General features: G+C 44.9%; 1 protein-coding gene across 8 annotated transcripts in view; it reads right to left on the reverse strand.

The window, feature by feature from the left end:
- Positions 1-2,488: 2,488 nt before the first annotated feature.
- Positions 2,489-15,320, reverse strand: part of STEAP3 (STEAP3 metalloreductase) — a 43,971-nt gene continuing 31,139 nt past the window's right edge. For 5 of the 8 annotated variants that reach the window (XM_007057045.4, XM_037912153.2, XM_037912154.2 and 2 more), the window contains one exon: positions 10,746-14,926. In XM_007057045.4, coding sequence (XP_007057107.1) covers positions 14,636-14,926 — 291 coding nt within the window. In that variant the 3' untranslated portion in view covers positions 10,746-14,635. Of the gene's footprint in view, positions 3,680-6,079; positions 6,147-10,745; positions 14,927-15,320 lie in introns of those variants that run through there. The other 3 variants (XM_037912151.2, XM_043525686.1, XM_037912152.1) reach the window with 3 other exon arrangements.

Below are 15,320 nucleotides of genomic sequence, written 5' to 3' on the forward strand. Positions count from 1 at the left end.
GTGGGAATAATGAGGATTTTACTTTCCAGGGCTATCAGCGTGTCATCTCTCACCAGTTCTAAATTAAACTATAAAACAAACAGAACGGTAGTCTTTATCTTGAGTTGCTTTGATTTTAAATCAGCCTGAGGTTTACTGTCTGATGGATGGTGGAATGAACTGACCCTCCTGCAGAAGAAACAGATCCAGGACTTTGTATGGATCACAATAGTTGGGAAGGGATAGTTGCAATGGGAGAGGGCAGAGCTGGGGAAAAGTGGCATCAGGGAGTGGAGGCTTAGTTAGATGTTGACATGGGAAGATGTCTGCAGTGGGACCAAAGAGGAAGTTTGAATGGGAAGGAATTGCCAGCAGGAGCAATGGTGCCTGGCTGAATAAATTCTCAGTTATATCTAGTCAGCTGGATACAAAACCAGTCTTCAACTGTCCTAATTTTTACACATTAAAACTGTCACTTTGTTCGCTTAAAATACCTTTTGCAACCCTTGATTGTGCAGGCATCTGAATTTTCCAGAGACAATTCTGTTACCTCCTGACATTGATGCTGCTTTTCTATTTGTTAAGAAAAAATTGCTGGCATGGATATTTATAATGGGTATGTTAAATGCTCCCAGTTGTCATTGGCTAAGACACCTTCCCAGATCTTCAAGGAGGAGTCTAAGAGGTATGTTGTACAATGTCAGCGTTAATTAGGGGAACTGATTTACCCTCTGAAAGTTATTTTGTTCTAGAAGAGATGTGCAAGTATTGAATGGAGAAGGACAAATGCTCCTCTTTTGGTTTTGGGGGCATTCAGCACACTACCTTCCAATTAGTTCATTTGAAAAAATATTTGCAGGTAACCTTTAGCATGTAGCACTTGTCACTGGTCTAGAACAGCTGTGGATTCCTGTCCTCCTTGCCCAGTAGTAGGGAAACTGACTTCAGGCCTTGAGGAAGAGGGATCCTTGAAGCCAACAGGGTGGGAATGTGATTAGAGGACATGCTGTACTTGTCCAGGCTTGGTCACATCAGTAAGAAAATAATGGGCTCTCTTTGAAGTTAGTGGCAGCAGGATCTCTGGAAACACTTAGGCTATGTCTACACGGGGACAGAAAAAAACGGGCAGAGTTTTTTCACAGGGAGTTAGGTCGCTGATAAAAAAAGCGCTTAAAGAACATTGCTGTTGTGTGTTCACATTGTCTTCCACTGGCAGCATAGCGTGTTCACACTTGCGGCACTTGCATCGGCAATGAGAGCAGTGCACTGTGGGTAGCTATCCCACAGTCCTGCTCTCCCTCTTCTGCTGCTAGGTCTTGTGGGAAAGCACAGGGGATCATGGCATATCATGGGTCCAAGCTCAGTGCCCTGTGATGCACTGCTTTCCGTCCCAGCATTCCATGTGCTCCCGTCTTCAGTTTGCAGAATTTTTCAACGTCTCTTGTTTTCTCCTTGTCCTGCCACATCTATCTGCAGGAATGGATCCTGCCCTGATCTCCACTGCTCTGACAGCTCTCACTAGCACATCGCGAATAGCAGTGGAGTTATTCTTGAAGTTACGAAGGCAATGGTAGTCACAGTTGCCTGACGTGTCTGACATGGAAAGCAGCAACATTAGATTGCTTTTGGCATTCACGGAACAGCTGATCACAGTGGAATGTCACTTTTGGGCTCTGGAAACTAGCACAGAGTTGTGGGATTGCATTGTTATGCAGGTCTGGGATCATGAGCAATGGCTTCAGAACTTTCAGATGCAGAAAGTCACCTTCCTGGAACTGTGTGGTGAGCTCTCCCCAGCACTGTGACATAAGGACTCCTGAATGAGAGCTGCCCTCTCAGTGGAGAAGTGCGTGGCGATTGCAGTGTGGAAGCTGGTGACTCCAGCCTGCTACCGGTTGGTCGTGAACCATTTTGGAGTGCGGAAGTCGACTGTTGGGGCTGTGTTAACCCATGTGTGCAAGGCCATTAGTCACATCCTACTGTGAAAGACCATGACTCTTGGCAATGTGCAAGAAATTCTGGATGGGTTTGCAGAAATGGGTTTCCCGAACTGCAGAGGGGTAACAAGGGGTTCTTGCAACAAATTTTTTGGTGGCCTCACAGTGCGGCCACCAACTCTCACTGGTGGCCGCACTGACACTTTCCCCCTAAAATACTTAATTAACTTTAGGAAAAACAATTAAATATGCACAGATTCACATCCAAATCATTGTAATGTATATTTGTAGGGTTTTTTGGGAGACTCAATAACAAAAATGATGCTGCCTCCCCCATCCAGGGCTTAGTGCAGGGGTCTCAAATTCAAATGACCACGAGGGCCATATGAGGACTAGTACATTGGCCCGAGGGCTGCATCACTGACCCCTCCACACCCGCTGCCCCAGCCCCGCCCCCACTCCACCCCTTCCATGAGGCCCGCCCCTGCCCCACCTCTTCCCTGCCCCCATTCTAACCCCTTCCCCGAAATCAACATGGGGTGATCTGGAAAGGTGCATGATACCTGTATCTTTAGGAACACTGGCCTGTACAGAAAGCTGCAAGCAGGGACTTTCTTTCCAGATCAGATCACCATAGGGGAAGTCGAAATGCCCAGTGATCCTGGGAGACCCAGTGTGCCCCTTAATGCCATGGCTCATGAAGCCGTACATGGAAAACCTAGATAGCAGTAAGGTGTGGTTCAACAACAGGCTGAGTTAGGTGCAGAATGACCGCTGAATGTGTGGTTGGCCGATTAAAGGTGCGCTGGCAGTGCCTGTATGGCAGGTTAGACCTTAGTGAGGAGAATATTCCCATGGTTATAGCCGCATGTTGCACACTGCATAATATTTGTGAAGGGAAGGGTGAAAAATTTACTCGGAGTGGACTGTGAAGGCAGAATGCCTGGCTGCTGATTTTGAGCATCCCGATACCAGGGCTATTAGAGGGGTGCAACGTGGGGCAATAAGAATCAGAGATGCCTTGAGGCAACACTTTGAAGATAAAAACCAGTAATGTTTGTTGCTATGATTGGGACTGCAATGGTTAATTAAATTTGATATGCTAGGAAGCAGTAGTGATTGTTAAGGCCTAGGATTCAATTAAGGAACTGACGGACATGCCTGTTGATTTGCAGGTGCCATCTGCTACCATAACTTGCATGGAAACATATAAAGAGTGCTTTTAATTCAAAGAACTTTGCTTTCATTGTGAAATAAATCACAACCCAACACCACACACACATACATAGACACACACAGATTCCTGGGGGGAGAAGATACTTGGGGGGGGAAGGGGGGTTGACTTTCAGAGCTGAGCATAAGTCCAGCTTTCGTTTGAAATGCTGTCTATGGGGGTGTGTGTGTGTGGAGTTTAGAGGAAAGCACAAAGTGTCAGAAAGCAGAAAGGAATGTGCAGGGGGAATTCTGAATGTGTTGAAGGGGAGGGCAAGCACGCATCTGCTCAGTCTGGACCATTATGAGAGACTGGAACATGTCAGTTTGATGGTCCAAAACTTTTATCAGACTCTCTGTGGCGTCCCTATTGTACGCATCATTTTCTTTCCTTTCCCACTTGTTGCTTTCCCTCTACTTCTTGCTTTCAAACTTTTCTGCCTTTGACTGCAGCAGCACCTCCGGAACATATCTTTCTTGCTCTGTCTTGGACGTTTTCTTATCTGGCACAGACGCTCTCCTGCTGTTGGAGGGGGTTCTCAAGGTCATGTCTAGAGAGGCATAATTAACAATAAACAGAAGCACTATTGACAACCTACACAGAGAGCATTGAAACACTGCATTAAAATACACAGCTGGTAACATACCTATCACTTTCTCGGTGACTCTAGGCAAGCACACATGCAGGAGAACACCCCAAGCATGGTGAGTGAACCCAGGGGCAGGGGCATTGTTCATTGCAGAAAAGCAATGTGAAAGGGTCCCCAGGCACTTATGGGGGTCAACACTCTAAACTTTCCCACCGTTTTCCACAGGCAGGGGTCACTATGGAAAATATCTCACTCCTGAGGGTAAGCAAGGAAGCAAAGGTGCATCTGCTACATGCTTGCAGCTTCTGCCCCCGTCCCTACGCTGCTTGCCTGTGTGCAGCTTTAGTCCCTGCCCAAGTAATTGCAGAGTGGCATGGGAAAGTGTCTCTCAATGGGGGAAGGAACAAAGCAGCTCTGCCAAGGAACCTCCGGCAGAGGATTGCTGAGTACCTCCAGGAAAGTTTCTCTCTGGAGGATTCTCGTGAAATCTCGGAGTGCATCAACTCCCTGTTCTGCCGTACTGCCTAGCTGCGTGTGGAAATGCCCAGCACACAGAAACACAGCCAGTCTTGTACATTTCTCTGCCCTCAACCCGCTTCAGAACTTCACAAAGCTAAACCACTTAGCAGGGGTCTCCTCTCCTGGCTCGCCACAGAGTGACTGCTGAGTCACCGCCGGAGTGGAGAACAACTCCTGACTGGATGCACCACTGGGCGGCCCTGCTGTGGGCTCCACATCTTCTTCAGCCTCCACCTCTTCATCAATGATTTCCTCCTCTGGGCTAGGTCCACTTTCCACTGGCTCCAGACCTGTCACAGTATCCACGGTGTGCTTGACAGTGGAGGTTGAGTTGCCATCTAGGATAGCGTCCAACTCCTTATAAAAACGACAGGTCTGGGGCACAGAACTGGAGCGACGGTTTGCCTCCCTTGTCTTGTGGTACGCATGCCTCAGCTCCTTCGCCTTTGCACTGCACTGCAGCATGTCCTGATCGTAGCCCTTTTTGTGCAAGCTGCACGCAGTCTGGCCATAGATATCGAAATGCTTACGGCTGGCGCGCTGCTGGGAGTGGACAGCCTCCTCGCCCCAAATACTCATCAGATCCAGTAGCTCCGCAGTGGTCCAAGCGGGAAATCGTTTGCTGTGTGGAGCTGCCATGGTCACCACGGAGGATGTGCGCCGAGCAAACAGGAAGGGGAATTTCAAAATTCCTGGGGCTTTAAAGGGGGAGGGACTGAAGGTTGTTCACCCGGCAGCAGGGCAGCAGAGTTGAAACTGCTGACTAGAGTGGTCAGCATGGGCATTGTGGGACGCCTTCCGGTGGCCAATGACAGCGCTAAAATCAGGCATGATGTCTACACTGGCACGATGGCAATAAAACCTTGGTGCAAAAAGCCTTATGACTCTTGTCAAGGTGGTGGTGTTTTTTTTTTTTTTTTTTTTTTACAGCGCTGCAACTGAGGAGTGTCGGTGCAAAAAGTGGTTTGCAGTGCGTACACCTCTGCTGCCTTTTGACGAAAAACCTTGGCAGTGTAGACCAGCCCTTAAGTTACATACAAATTCAAAAGTTGTGTGTCTGCCTACACTGGCTTTATGGCTTATAACAACAATCTATAACCCACTAGCTGCCCCCATCCCCAGCTGTTGCTCCCCCTTTCCTCCCTAGGACTGGAGGCGTTAATAGGCCACTTCACCTTGAATGGGCTCTTACAATATGCCAAGCATAATGACAGGTTTCAGGGTAGCAGTTGTGTTAGTCTGTATCCGCAAAAAGACAAGGAGGACTTGTGGCACCTTAGAGACTAACACATTTATTTGACCATAAGATTTCGTGAGCTACATCCGATGCAGTGAGCTGTAGCTCACAAAAGCTTATGCTCAAATAAATTTGTTAGTCTCTAAGTGCCACAAGTACTCCTTTTCTTTTTACAGTATGTGTTAACGACTTACGCTAAACAATCTGTTCCACCTTGTATTTCGCTGTGACACTCGGTATCTACCCTAGAGAGCTTGCAGTGGCATAGCTATCCAATGCAGCTGCACCGCGGTAAGATCTCTAGTCTAGCTGCTTTACACCGATGATGGGAGAAAGCTCTTCCATCAACATAATTAATCCACCCTCAACAAGTGGTGGTGGGGTGTGTTTTATTCACACCCCTGCATGACATAAGTTATACGACATAAGCGGTAGTGTAGACATCGCCTACGTTTCCCAGACCTGAAGAAGAGCTCGGTGTGGATTAAAAGCGTGTGTCTCTCACCAACAGAAGTTGGTCCAAAAAGATATTACCTTGCCCACCTTGTCTCTCTTTATATATTGTCTGGCAGTGTTTCAGGAAGGGTTCTGCTCTTCTTTGAAACCAGATCTTTTCCCCATTATTTCCTTTTGCTGGACTTCTGCACATAGACTTGGCAATTATGAATGAGCCTAGTAAAGAGGGACAGGAAAGGTGAGACTTCTTTTTGCTGTTCTTAGTGGCAATGGACTGGTTGTTTTCTACCTTAGATAGGTTAACTTGTCAAGCCTTCCCTTTTCTCGCTCAATCCATTCATCCCTTCCTTGTGCTTTTCTTCTCTTCCCTTCTTGCCCCCTCACCCCCTCTGCCTACTGCCCACATCTTAACTGCAGCAGGTTTCCATGGATGCAGCACTTGCTGTACAGATGGGACAGCAAAGGCTCACTCCAGTGGTGCACAATTCTTTTTTGCACCCATTAAGGGATGCGTGCCCTTCCCAAAACAGAAGCTATGTCCCAGCTGTGATCTGAATGAGGAGAGTGTCAGAGGATCCTTCTGAAACAGGTTCTTAGAAAATCGCACATACCATAACCCTGTCCACTTCTTGGTTTAAACAGAAGTGTAGTTTCACCATAGAGTTGTGTGCAGTGGGTGGGGAGAACTATAGCAAAGCACAAGAGCTACTCACATGATATATCTTTGTCTGAAGAGAAAGCCAGCAGATGTCAGCACAGCCTGTTCTTCAGTATATCAAAGCCCGTATGAGCAAGGAAATATTTAGCATTTGTGAAGAACAGTTCTCTGTGAACTAGTTTAACTTGCATAGCCTGTGCTAGCTCTCTGGGGCCCAGCGCTGATGCTTTCCTTGCAGACAGTGTTGCATTTTATATTGAAGTCAAAATGCTGATGTCAAATCTTAAATTCCTCCTGTTAGATTAAGAGCATTCTTTGCATAGCCAGTTCCAGCATGTCTAAACCTTTGCACAGCTTGGATGTTAACCTCCCCATATCATTCATTTGGTGTGTTGTCTGGAGTATACCAGTTTTAGGTTGCTGAGGTGTATTTATCTAGCTTTAAAATAAGCCTGTGTTAACTTCAAGGTGAAGCACCCAGAGCAAACACAAACATACATGCAAAATCCATCACTAAATCTTCAGCAATACTTAATGCCCTCCACCCTGCCCTCCCGTTAGTCCCCCCCACCCCGTGCCCCGTGCAGCGAGAAAAAGGGAATCTTGCGTTGTGGCCTCCAGGCCACCACATCTGAGCTTTGATCAACTCAGTTGGGATGTGAATTCCAGTGCACAGAGGTGACAGGCTGCAGTGTTGTGAATTGATTCACTCAGCTATGATGGCTGAAGTTCACATAGATTGTGCCCAGATAATGGGCAACAAGTGGTGTGTAAGGGGATGTAATGGACTTCCTTACAGTCAGACTCCCCTCTATCTACATGCATTAATTTGCCAGTGCAAGGCTGGGTACAGAGGAGATGAAAGAAAGTAAAGTTGAAGTGTGGGTGCGGGCTGGCCTGTCCGATGTTTTTTCCTTAAATCTTCCAGTTTTGTTTCTCTTGCTTTACCCCTCTCTTCTGGCCTCATACTGTGGAAATTACTCCAGGGATTTTCAACCTTTTTTGTGCATGAGCAAAAAACTGTCCTAGGCCCCCAGAGAATCAGTACAGTAATCCACAAGCCATTTAGTTCCCATTAGTGATGAATAATAAATTGTCAAATTTCATTTTATATCAATCACCCCCAATGTAAAAATGAGGTAGTAGGGGAATGTGATGGGTGGGTTGCTGGTGGTGCCAATGGGGAGGTGAGGAAGACGGGGTAGGGGGGTGGTTCTCTATTCTCCCAGCAGCAGACTTACTTCAGGAGTGTTGTGGGCCTGGCCCTGTTGTCACATGAAACAGAGCTATCCCAGGAGCTGGGAAGGAAGGAGAAGACTGAGGAGCAGATGTGAGATGGGGTTAGGGATAGAGCAGAGGAGGGGCAGCAGGAAAAGTGGAACTTTTCATACCTTCCTACACCCTCTGTTGCACCCTAGAACCCACATGATTTTGCTTCATCCCACCAGCGATCCACGGGGTGCGGCCCAGCAGGCATCCCTTCATGATCCACTGGTGGGTTAAATCTTATGGCAAGTCCTGATTTACAGAAACCAATTCCTTTACAATGTAGGGGCCAAATTCAGAGGGGTGGGGGTAGGAGTGTAAATTGGGTGCAAGTCTAAGCTGGTTGTGGATACACTGAAGAGACCAGAAGAAGGTGCGGAGTATATAAACTTAGACTCACCTCTGCATTTGTCAAGGCCTCCCATTCTGCCAGCTGTGGCATGTAGTGCTGCACAGCTGAAACTTTCCCTATAATCTGAGAGCTGCTGGTAGGCTCTTGTTTTACATCACACTTGGGTCTAATTCTGCCAGCGTTGTTATCTGCACCAACGGGGTCTATAGGGATGAGGGTGCCAGTGGACTGGGAAAACATGCCCCAGGCATGTATATTTCTCCTGTTCTATACTCCACATGTGTTGCTTAAGAGGCCAGATCAGGAAGCCCCTTTGCGTCAATGGCCTTAACGTTAAAATGTCAAGTATTGGGCTATTCCCACATTGGTGTGCAGTTAAGCCTCAGGCTCAACCACCATCTAGCTGGCATGAACTAAATCAGATTAATAGTCTTTAGTCAATGACTTCACATAGAGTTAAACAAGTGGTGTAGAGAGGAAGGCCCCCTATAAGTCATTAGCTGAGCCTCTCATTTTCTTTTTCTATTTTTTCAGTGGGAATTCGGCTTAGCAGAAAGCAAATTTGGCTCTCTTCTAGCATCTGCTTTCCTACTACTCCCTCTAGGATACTGAATGAGACATCTCTTTAAGAGCAAATATTTGATAGTAGATGACTCTTTAATCCAGGAGAAAGAGGGATAACAGCTGATTTTGGCTGGAAGTTGAAGCTAGATAAACTCAAATCAGGGGCAAAGGCAAATATTTTTAACAGTGAGGGTAACTAACCAGTGGACCAGCTGGACGTGGTAGATCCTCCATCACTTGCTGTCCTTAAATCAAAAGTGGACATCTGTCTAAGAGAGATGCTCTAGGTCAATTATAAGTCATTGGGTTTGTTGCAGGAATCATCAAATTACATGGCCAATACTACACAGGTCAACTTAGATTGTCATAATGATCCTTTCCAGCCCTACATCTATGAAAAGTGATTCATTTGCTCCATGAACAAGAACAGCAAATAAGGTTATATTGTACCCACATACTGTACATCACATGTTTAATTTAAATTATCTGGCTCTGAGTTTCACATAAATTCTTGGTAGTGGGAAACTACTCCGTATAGGAGTTCTGTAAAACTGTCACTCACTAAACAATAAATTGAACCAAACGTCCCTAGTGTAACAAATCCATTGTTTCAAAGCTAAGGCACAATCTACAGATTCCACTAGCAGGAGAGTGAATTTGTGTGTGTATGGGGGTGGGGGAGTGAGAAAACCTGGATTTGTGCTGGAAATGGCCCACTTTGATTTTCATGCAGGCTGTAAGGAGAGTGGTCACTTTGGATAGGCTATTACCAGCAGGAGAGTGAGTTTGTGTGTGTGGTTTTTGGAGGGGGGTAAGGGGGTGAGAGAACCTGGATTTCTGCAGGAAATGGCCCACCTTGATTATCATACACATTGTGAAGACAGTGGTCACTTTGGATGGGCTATTACCAGCAAGAGAGTGAGTTTGTTTGTGGGGGGGCGGAGGGTGAGAAAACCTGGATTTGTGCTGGAAATGGCCCAACCTGATGATCACTTTAGATAAGCTATTACCAGCAGGAGAGTGGGGTGGGAGGAGGTATTGTTTCATGGTGTCTGTGTATATAATGTCTTCTGCAATTTCCACAGTATGCATCCGATGAAGTGAGCTGTAGCTCACGAAAGCCCATGCTCAAATAAATTGGTTAGTCTCTAAGGTGCCACAAGTCCTCCTTTTCTTTTTTAGATTCCACTAACTTGATGCGTGAAATATTGAGATAGAGAATACACAAACAGTGACAAAACTTTCAGGTGTAACAGCTAATATACCTGTGCGAGCCTTCTTGGCGACTTGGAGAAATTTTATGAAATACACCTTCTAGCAGTTTTCAAGCAATTGCATCCCACTTAAGATTTAACCATAGTTTGATAAATCACTTTGTCAGTAAATCCCTGAAGAGCAGGAGACCAAAAACATTGCTAAAAGCCCTGTATAATAAGGAAGGCGTTAGAGAGCTGTACCTGCAGAGGCTAAACTTTAGCACAGGAATTTAAATTAACTCATTAAAATCAATTTACAAATTAGCTCATTAAAATGCTACACTGCAGATCTAGAAGTGGTGGATCTGTTATCCCACACTTCCTTGAGGTAGTGCCTAAAGGAACTGAGGCCAAAGAGACAGTGTTAAAGATTGCATCTTTCCACTCTCACTAAACTCATCCATTGTCCCCTTCTTCTTTAGCTCTACATTAAGGCAACTTTTTGCTTACTGAATTAAGCTCTGCTATTCATGAGCTGAAACAGCTTGTACTATATCCATGATCAGCACCCACAAAGGCCTACATAATTAAATATCTATTACAGCGACAACGAATGCAAATGTGTGGAATAGTCCCTCTTACACTGATATGACATAGAACTGACAAGTCTATCAGAGCATTGGTCCTTCTAGGTAATATCTTTTCCCATCACAATAGCAAACACCAGCTGCTTACGTTATTGGGTTTTGTTTCTCACATTTAAATCCTGGACAATCACGTCGCTTTATTGATAGCTTTATTTAACAGAAAGATACTTTAGATTAACATTGTATTGTCTATAGAAAAAGAGAGAGCACACAAGAATGAGTGAGTACTGATGCCGTTATACAGGCACATTCATTCTATCTTTATAGAGCTATAATTCTAAGACTGAGAGGCCAATGATGAAAGAGGATTAAAACTGGCCCTGTTCTCACAGCTTTACAATTGGTTCTTATACCCCAAAGGTACAAAATAAGGAAAACAGAAAATAAAAATACAAACAGTTTGCCATTTCAGCTATAAATCTTGCAACAAATATACAAACACGGAGTACAAAAGTAATAACAGTAACAAGGAAATGTTTACGCTAACGTTCCTCAACCCCCTAGCTACATCAAACAATGCAGTGGGGAAAGAAGTTAAAAAGGCAAAGAGCATTTTCAAAGTTTTCTTAACACTTTTTAAAAATTATTATTTCTACAAAGTCAGAATAAATTATTCAAAATTTTAGTATCAGGGATTTAGGCTATAGACCCCAAAGGGTAGAGTCATTCTGAAAGTTGCACAAGTTAGGACTTAAGTTCTGTAGGTAGAGAAATTGGTCCCGGGGTAGTCAATTATTTTTTGTCAAGGTCCAAATTTCTTGGTCAGGGTATAGGCAAGATCCAGACACCAAAGAAAATAATTAAAAAACCAAGAATAATGATAATAAGTAAATAAAAATATTTTGGGGTTCAATCAAAAGTGACTGGTGGTCCGGATTTGGCCCACCTATTCACCACCCCTGATTCTACAGGTTCAGCCCTACCACTTCTTGCTCTGTGAGTGATCCTGTTGATGCCAAACCCTATGTCTCAGTGCAAAAGTTATCTTGATATTAAAAAAAACTTATTTTTTTTTTTACACAAACACTGAAGACAAAGCCTAAGGCTCATGCAACTTTCTCTCCCCCTCCTCTTTTTTGGCAACAGTGTAGCAGTCTACCAGGTTGCCTGCTGCAGGGGAGTGAGAGGAAGCACAGATGTGAGAATAAGCATCAGAATCAGGATTCTTTACCTTAGCCAGAAAATGTGAAAACTAGTGATTTTATGTTGGCTTTGCCTGATGATGAAATACAGCAGGAGGCTGGAATGAGTAAGTGGACTGAATTCAAATTCGCTTCCAGGAGTTAAATTGAAGTGGATGGAATTACACCAGAGGTGATTTTGGCTCAGACCTCTCGCAGAAGCTGTAATTTGCCATTCAGTTGCACATATTACTGTCAAATCTATCTGCTTTGCGAGTGACATTAGCAGATAATGATCTGGGCATGGAGGGGTTCTCGATAATTCTCCCTGCCCTGAAAGGCACAACAGGGACACACAATAACTCCCTTCTTATTGAAGGAATTATCATGTGATTATGAAATCCAGCACACTGACTCTTGTCTTGATTTCCTTTCATTTAGTGGGAAGACGTGGTGTTTTGAGATTCCAGGGTGACTCTTACACAACAGCAGAAATACCTGAATATCATCGGGGGGACTATTAATAGCAGCTTGTAAGTCTTATTCTCCCCAGCAGTTTAAGGCTGAACAGCAAGTTCTGATCAGCAGCAACTTTTAAAAATCTCTGGTGATTCAGGTATTGACACCTGTCACATCTTCAAGGCACTGTCCAGCAGCAACTTGTGTACTTTACTTCGTTGTAGGAAACCAGGTTATTACAACCAGATCTTAACATCTTACATTCTTGAGACATTCTTCTATTTCCTCTTGAGTCTCCCTTTTAAAGGATCTGTTGTAAAGCATGGCAGTCGTCGTAGACAGACAAGTTGGAATCTCTATGGAGCAAAGACTGTGGATTTGCATGTGTTGTAAAGCACCTACAACATTGGTGTGTTTTCAATCAAGAATGGCGTATTAATTTAGACTGTGGACGGTCTGAACAATTGTTGTGATAAAAACAAATATGGGGTCTGATTCTCCCCTGCCTTGCACAGAGTGTGGGCATCGTTCACCTCTGTGCCAAGGAAGTGAGAAGTTCTGCCAATGATGCTAGTATTTTTATTAGTCGTCTAGCCAAGTGATGGCATCTTCAGTGGCGGGATGCAGTTCTTCTAGGCCACCGCTGACCCTAGTCAGCAGGCGTTCCTCGACAATGTGCGGCATCGTCTGTGTTGGGCCGCAGCTGCACAAAGGGCTGTCACAAAGGCCCCAGTGGTACTGGTTGGCTGCACAGAGACCTTGCCTGGTCTGAAACCTGTTCAACAGGGACCATTGGCAATGGGGCAGGTCAAAACTAGGTGGGCAAATTGTGGGGTTGGCGACGAGGGGCTGGTTGGGGATTACAACAGATACCCATTCCTCTCGCCAGAATGTTTCCGTCCTAACATCCTGACGTGGCGGATGAGACCATAATGGGCGACGTGATGGCAAATGTGTAACTGGTGGTTTGAAAAGGTCATTGTGCAGTGGCAGGCTTGAGTTGGCGCATACTTTCCCCAGTAACCTGCCAGTGGCAACCTCTCGTCTGATAGGAGGAGGAGCAATATTGCTCAGAACTGGAAGCCAGGGGAGTGGAGTCGGACACAGGATGCCGGAGATGATACGCATGGCAGCATGTAACTGCATATGATGCTAGTGTATGACACTCACTTTGTAGCTGAGTAAATGACTGTTGAAGGTGAAAGGCACTGGAGAATCAGGCCCATAATGAGTAGCTGCATTGGTGTCCATTCCATGACTGAGACTTGGTCAGACACAGATGAGTTTTAGCCTTTGTGAGAATGTTCGTAGCTGTAAAGCCGCGTTTTTTGGATGTACTGGATCTGTCACAGAGAGGGCAGATGTGTCATTGCTGGTGGTGAAATAAATACACCTGATACAGTAGTTATTGTAGATGTAGGTGGTTTGAGTTTAATAAGAGTAGTTTCGAACAGCGTCGCCCCATTATTCACTGCTAATTCAGCTGGCAGCTGTCGTTTTCCCAGTGCCCAGAGTCAATATCATGAAGCTGCGAGTCCTTTTGGAGGTTATCTTTACACTCCTTCCATTAGGGGATGCACTAAACTTTGGTTTCATATCGCTGAGAACATGTGGTGGCAATGACCACTGCAGATTACGCTAAGGTGTAAATGCACTTCAGGCACGGTGCTGTCTTCAAAATCTATTATAACCTTTGGAAATAAATCAACTCTTCCAACTGTACAAATATGCACATGCATCGCCCACATCTACAAGACCAAAAAATACACTGTCCACATTTGAGAAAGTAGTGAATACTGAGATGTGCCATCCAATTTGTTGTGTCCAGGGATCAGGTTTGGAAGCACATCACACAGTTCTCCAAATAACTGGATGTTTCTGCTGTGGTGGCAGGAGTTAAGTAGTTTATGCTGAGATTTATACTGTCCTCATTCAGCTTCAGAGTCAACTTCCCATGTGGAAGAACACCAAGGACCGCTCACACTGCTCAGAAACATTGTTTTGGTTTAGCAGCAGATTCAGATGGTCCATCAGGTCTCATGCAGAAGGATTTCTTTATAATCATATGGGATTCAAATGGTCTCCCTGGATATTTAAAAAAGAGAGCAGCTGGGGCCCCAATAGAGAAGTGTCAGTACAGGGTACCACCAGCTACTGTCTCAATAGACCAATACAACCTGCAGAATTCCATTCATTTTCTACATATATTTACAGCTGCTCTCTCAAACGTCATGATGATTTTTTAAGGCAATAATCATGCTAGCGAATCAGCAATATATTTTAAATACTACTGCATAAACTAGTTTCACGGTAACTGATTTTCTAAAGTCACCAACTATGAATATCAACCCACAAGGCAATTATACCAAACATACACAATTATGAAAAACCTCGAGAAATCTTCATAGTGCTTTGAAATTCTCCATCATAAGAGAGGCTTTGCTACACATTACTGGAACTTTCTCCGCTTGAATATTCACCAGTTGCACTGGGCAGTGTGAATTTCACGTACCTTCCCTTTTCCCAGCCGTTCCGAATGCGCCGCAGTCTTCCGTGGATACAGGGCAAACGAAAGAATATTTTCGCTAAGATCACAGTACATGGCACCAGTAGTGTGAGTGTGTAACTTGGCGGCAGATAGAATTTGTATTGGTTTTCATCAAAGGCCCTTGTCCATCCAAAGGTGAGGGTGTGTAGGGTGCTGACTACCAGGGCAATAAATCCAACGGTGGACTACAAGGAAAAGAAACACGCTATTTACTGAGGTGCCACATTTCTCACAGTAATAATACTTAGCGCAAATAAAGCCCTGAACACTTTCATGGCACTTTGCTAAAGTAAGATATTCCCTGTCTGCAGGGCATAATAGCTAAGGATTCGAAATCTGTTCCCACTGAAGTCAATGGGGGTTTAGCCATTGGCATTGCTGTGAGCAGGACTGGGCTCTAGACAAGACAAGCATCTTCGATGCGCAGTGTAACCATTAACGAACTCTCACCACCTCTGAATACTTGCTATCTTCAAGTTAGTGATGGGGAAACTGGCGTACAGAGGTTGAGTGAACAATTGAATCAGAAACAAGCTGGTGTAAATGATAGCCTAGAGTGGTTTCTCTGTCTCCACACTG

The sequence above is a fragment of the Chelonia mydas genome, chromosome 11 (assembly GCF_015237465.2).
Source record: "Chelonia mydas isolate rCheMyd1 chromosome 11, rCheMyd1.pri.v2, whole genome shotgun sequence".
Classification (NCBI taxonomy): domain Eukaryota; kingdom Metazoa; phylum Chordata; order Testudines; family Cheloniidae; genus Chelonia; species Chelonia mydas.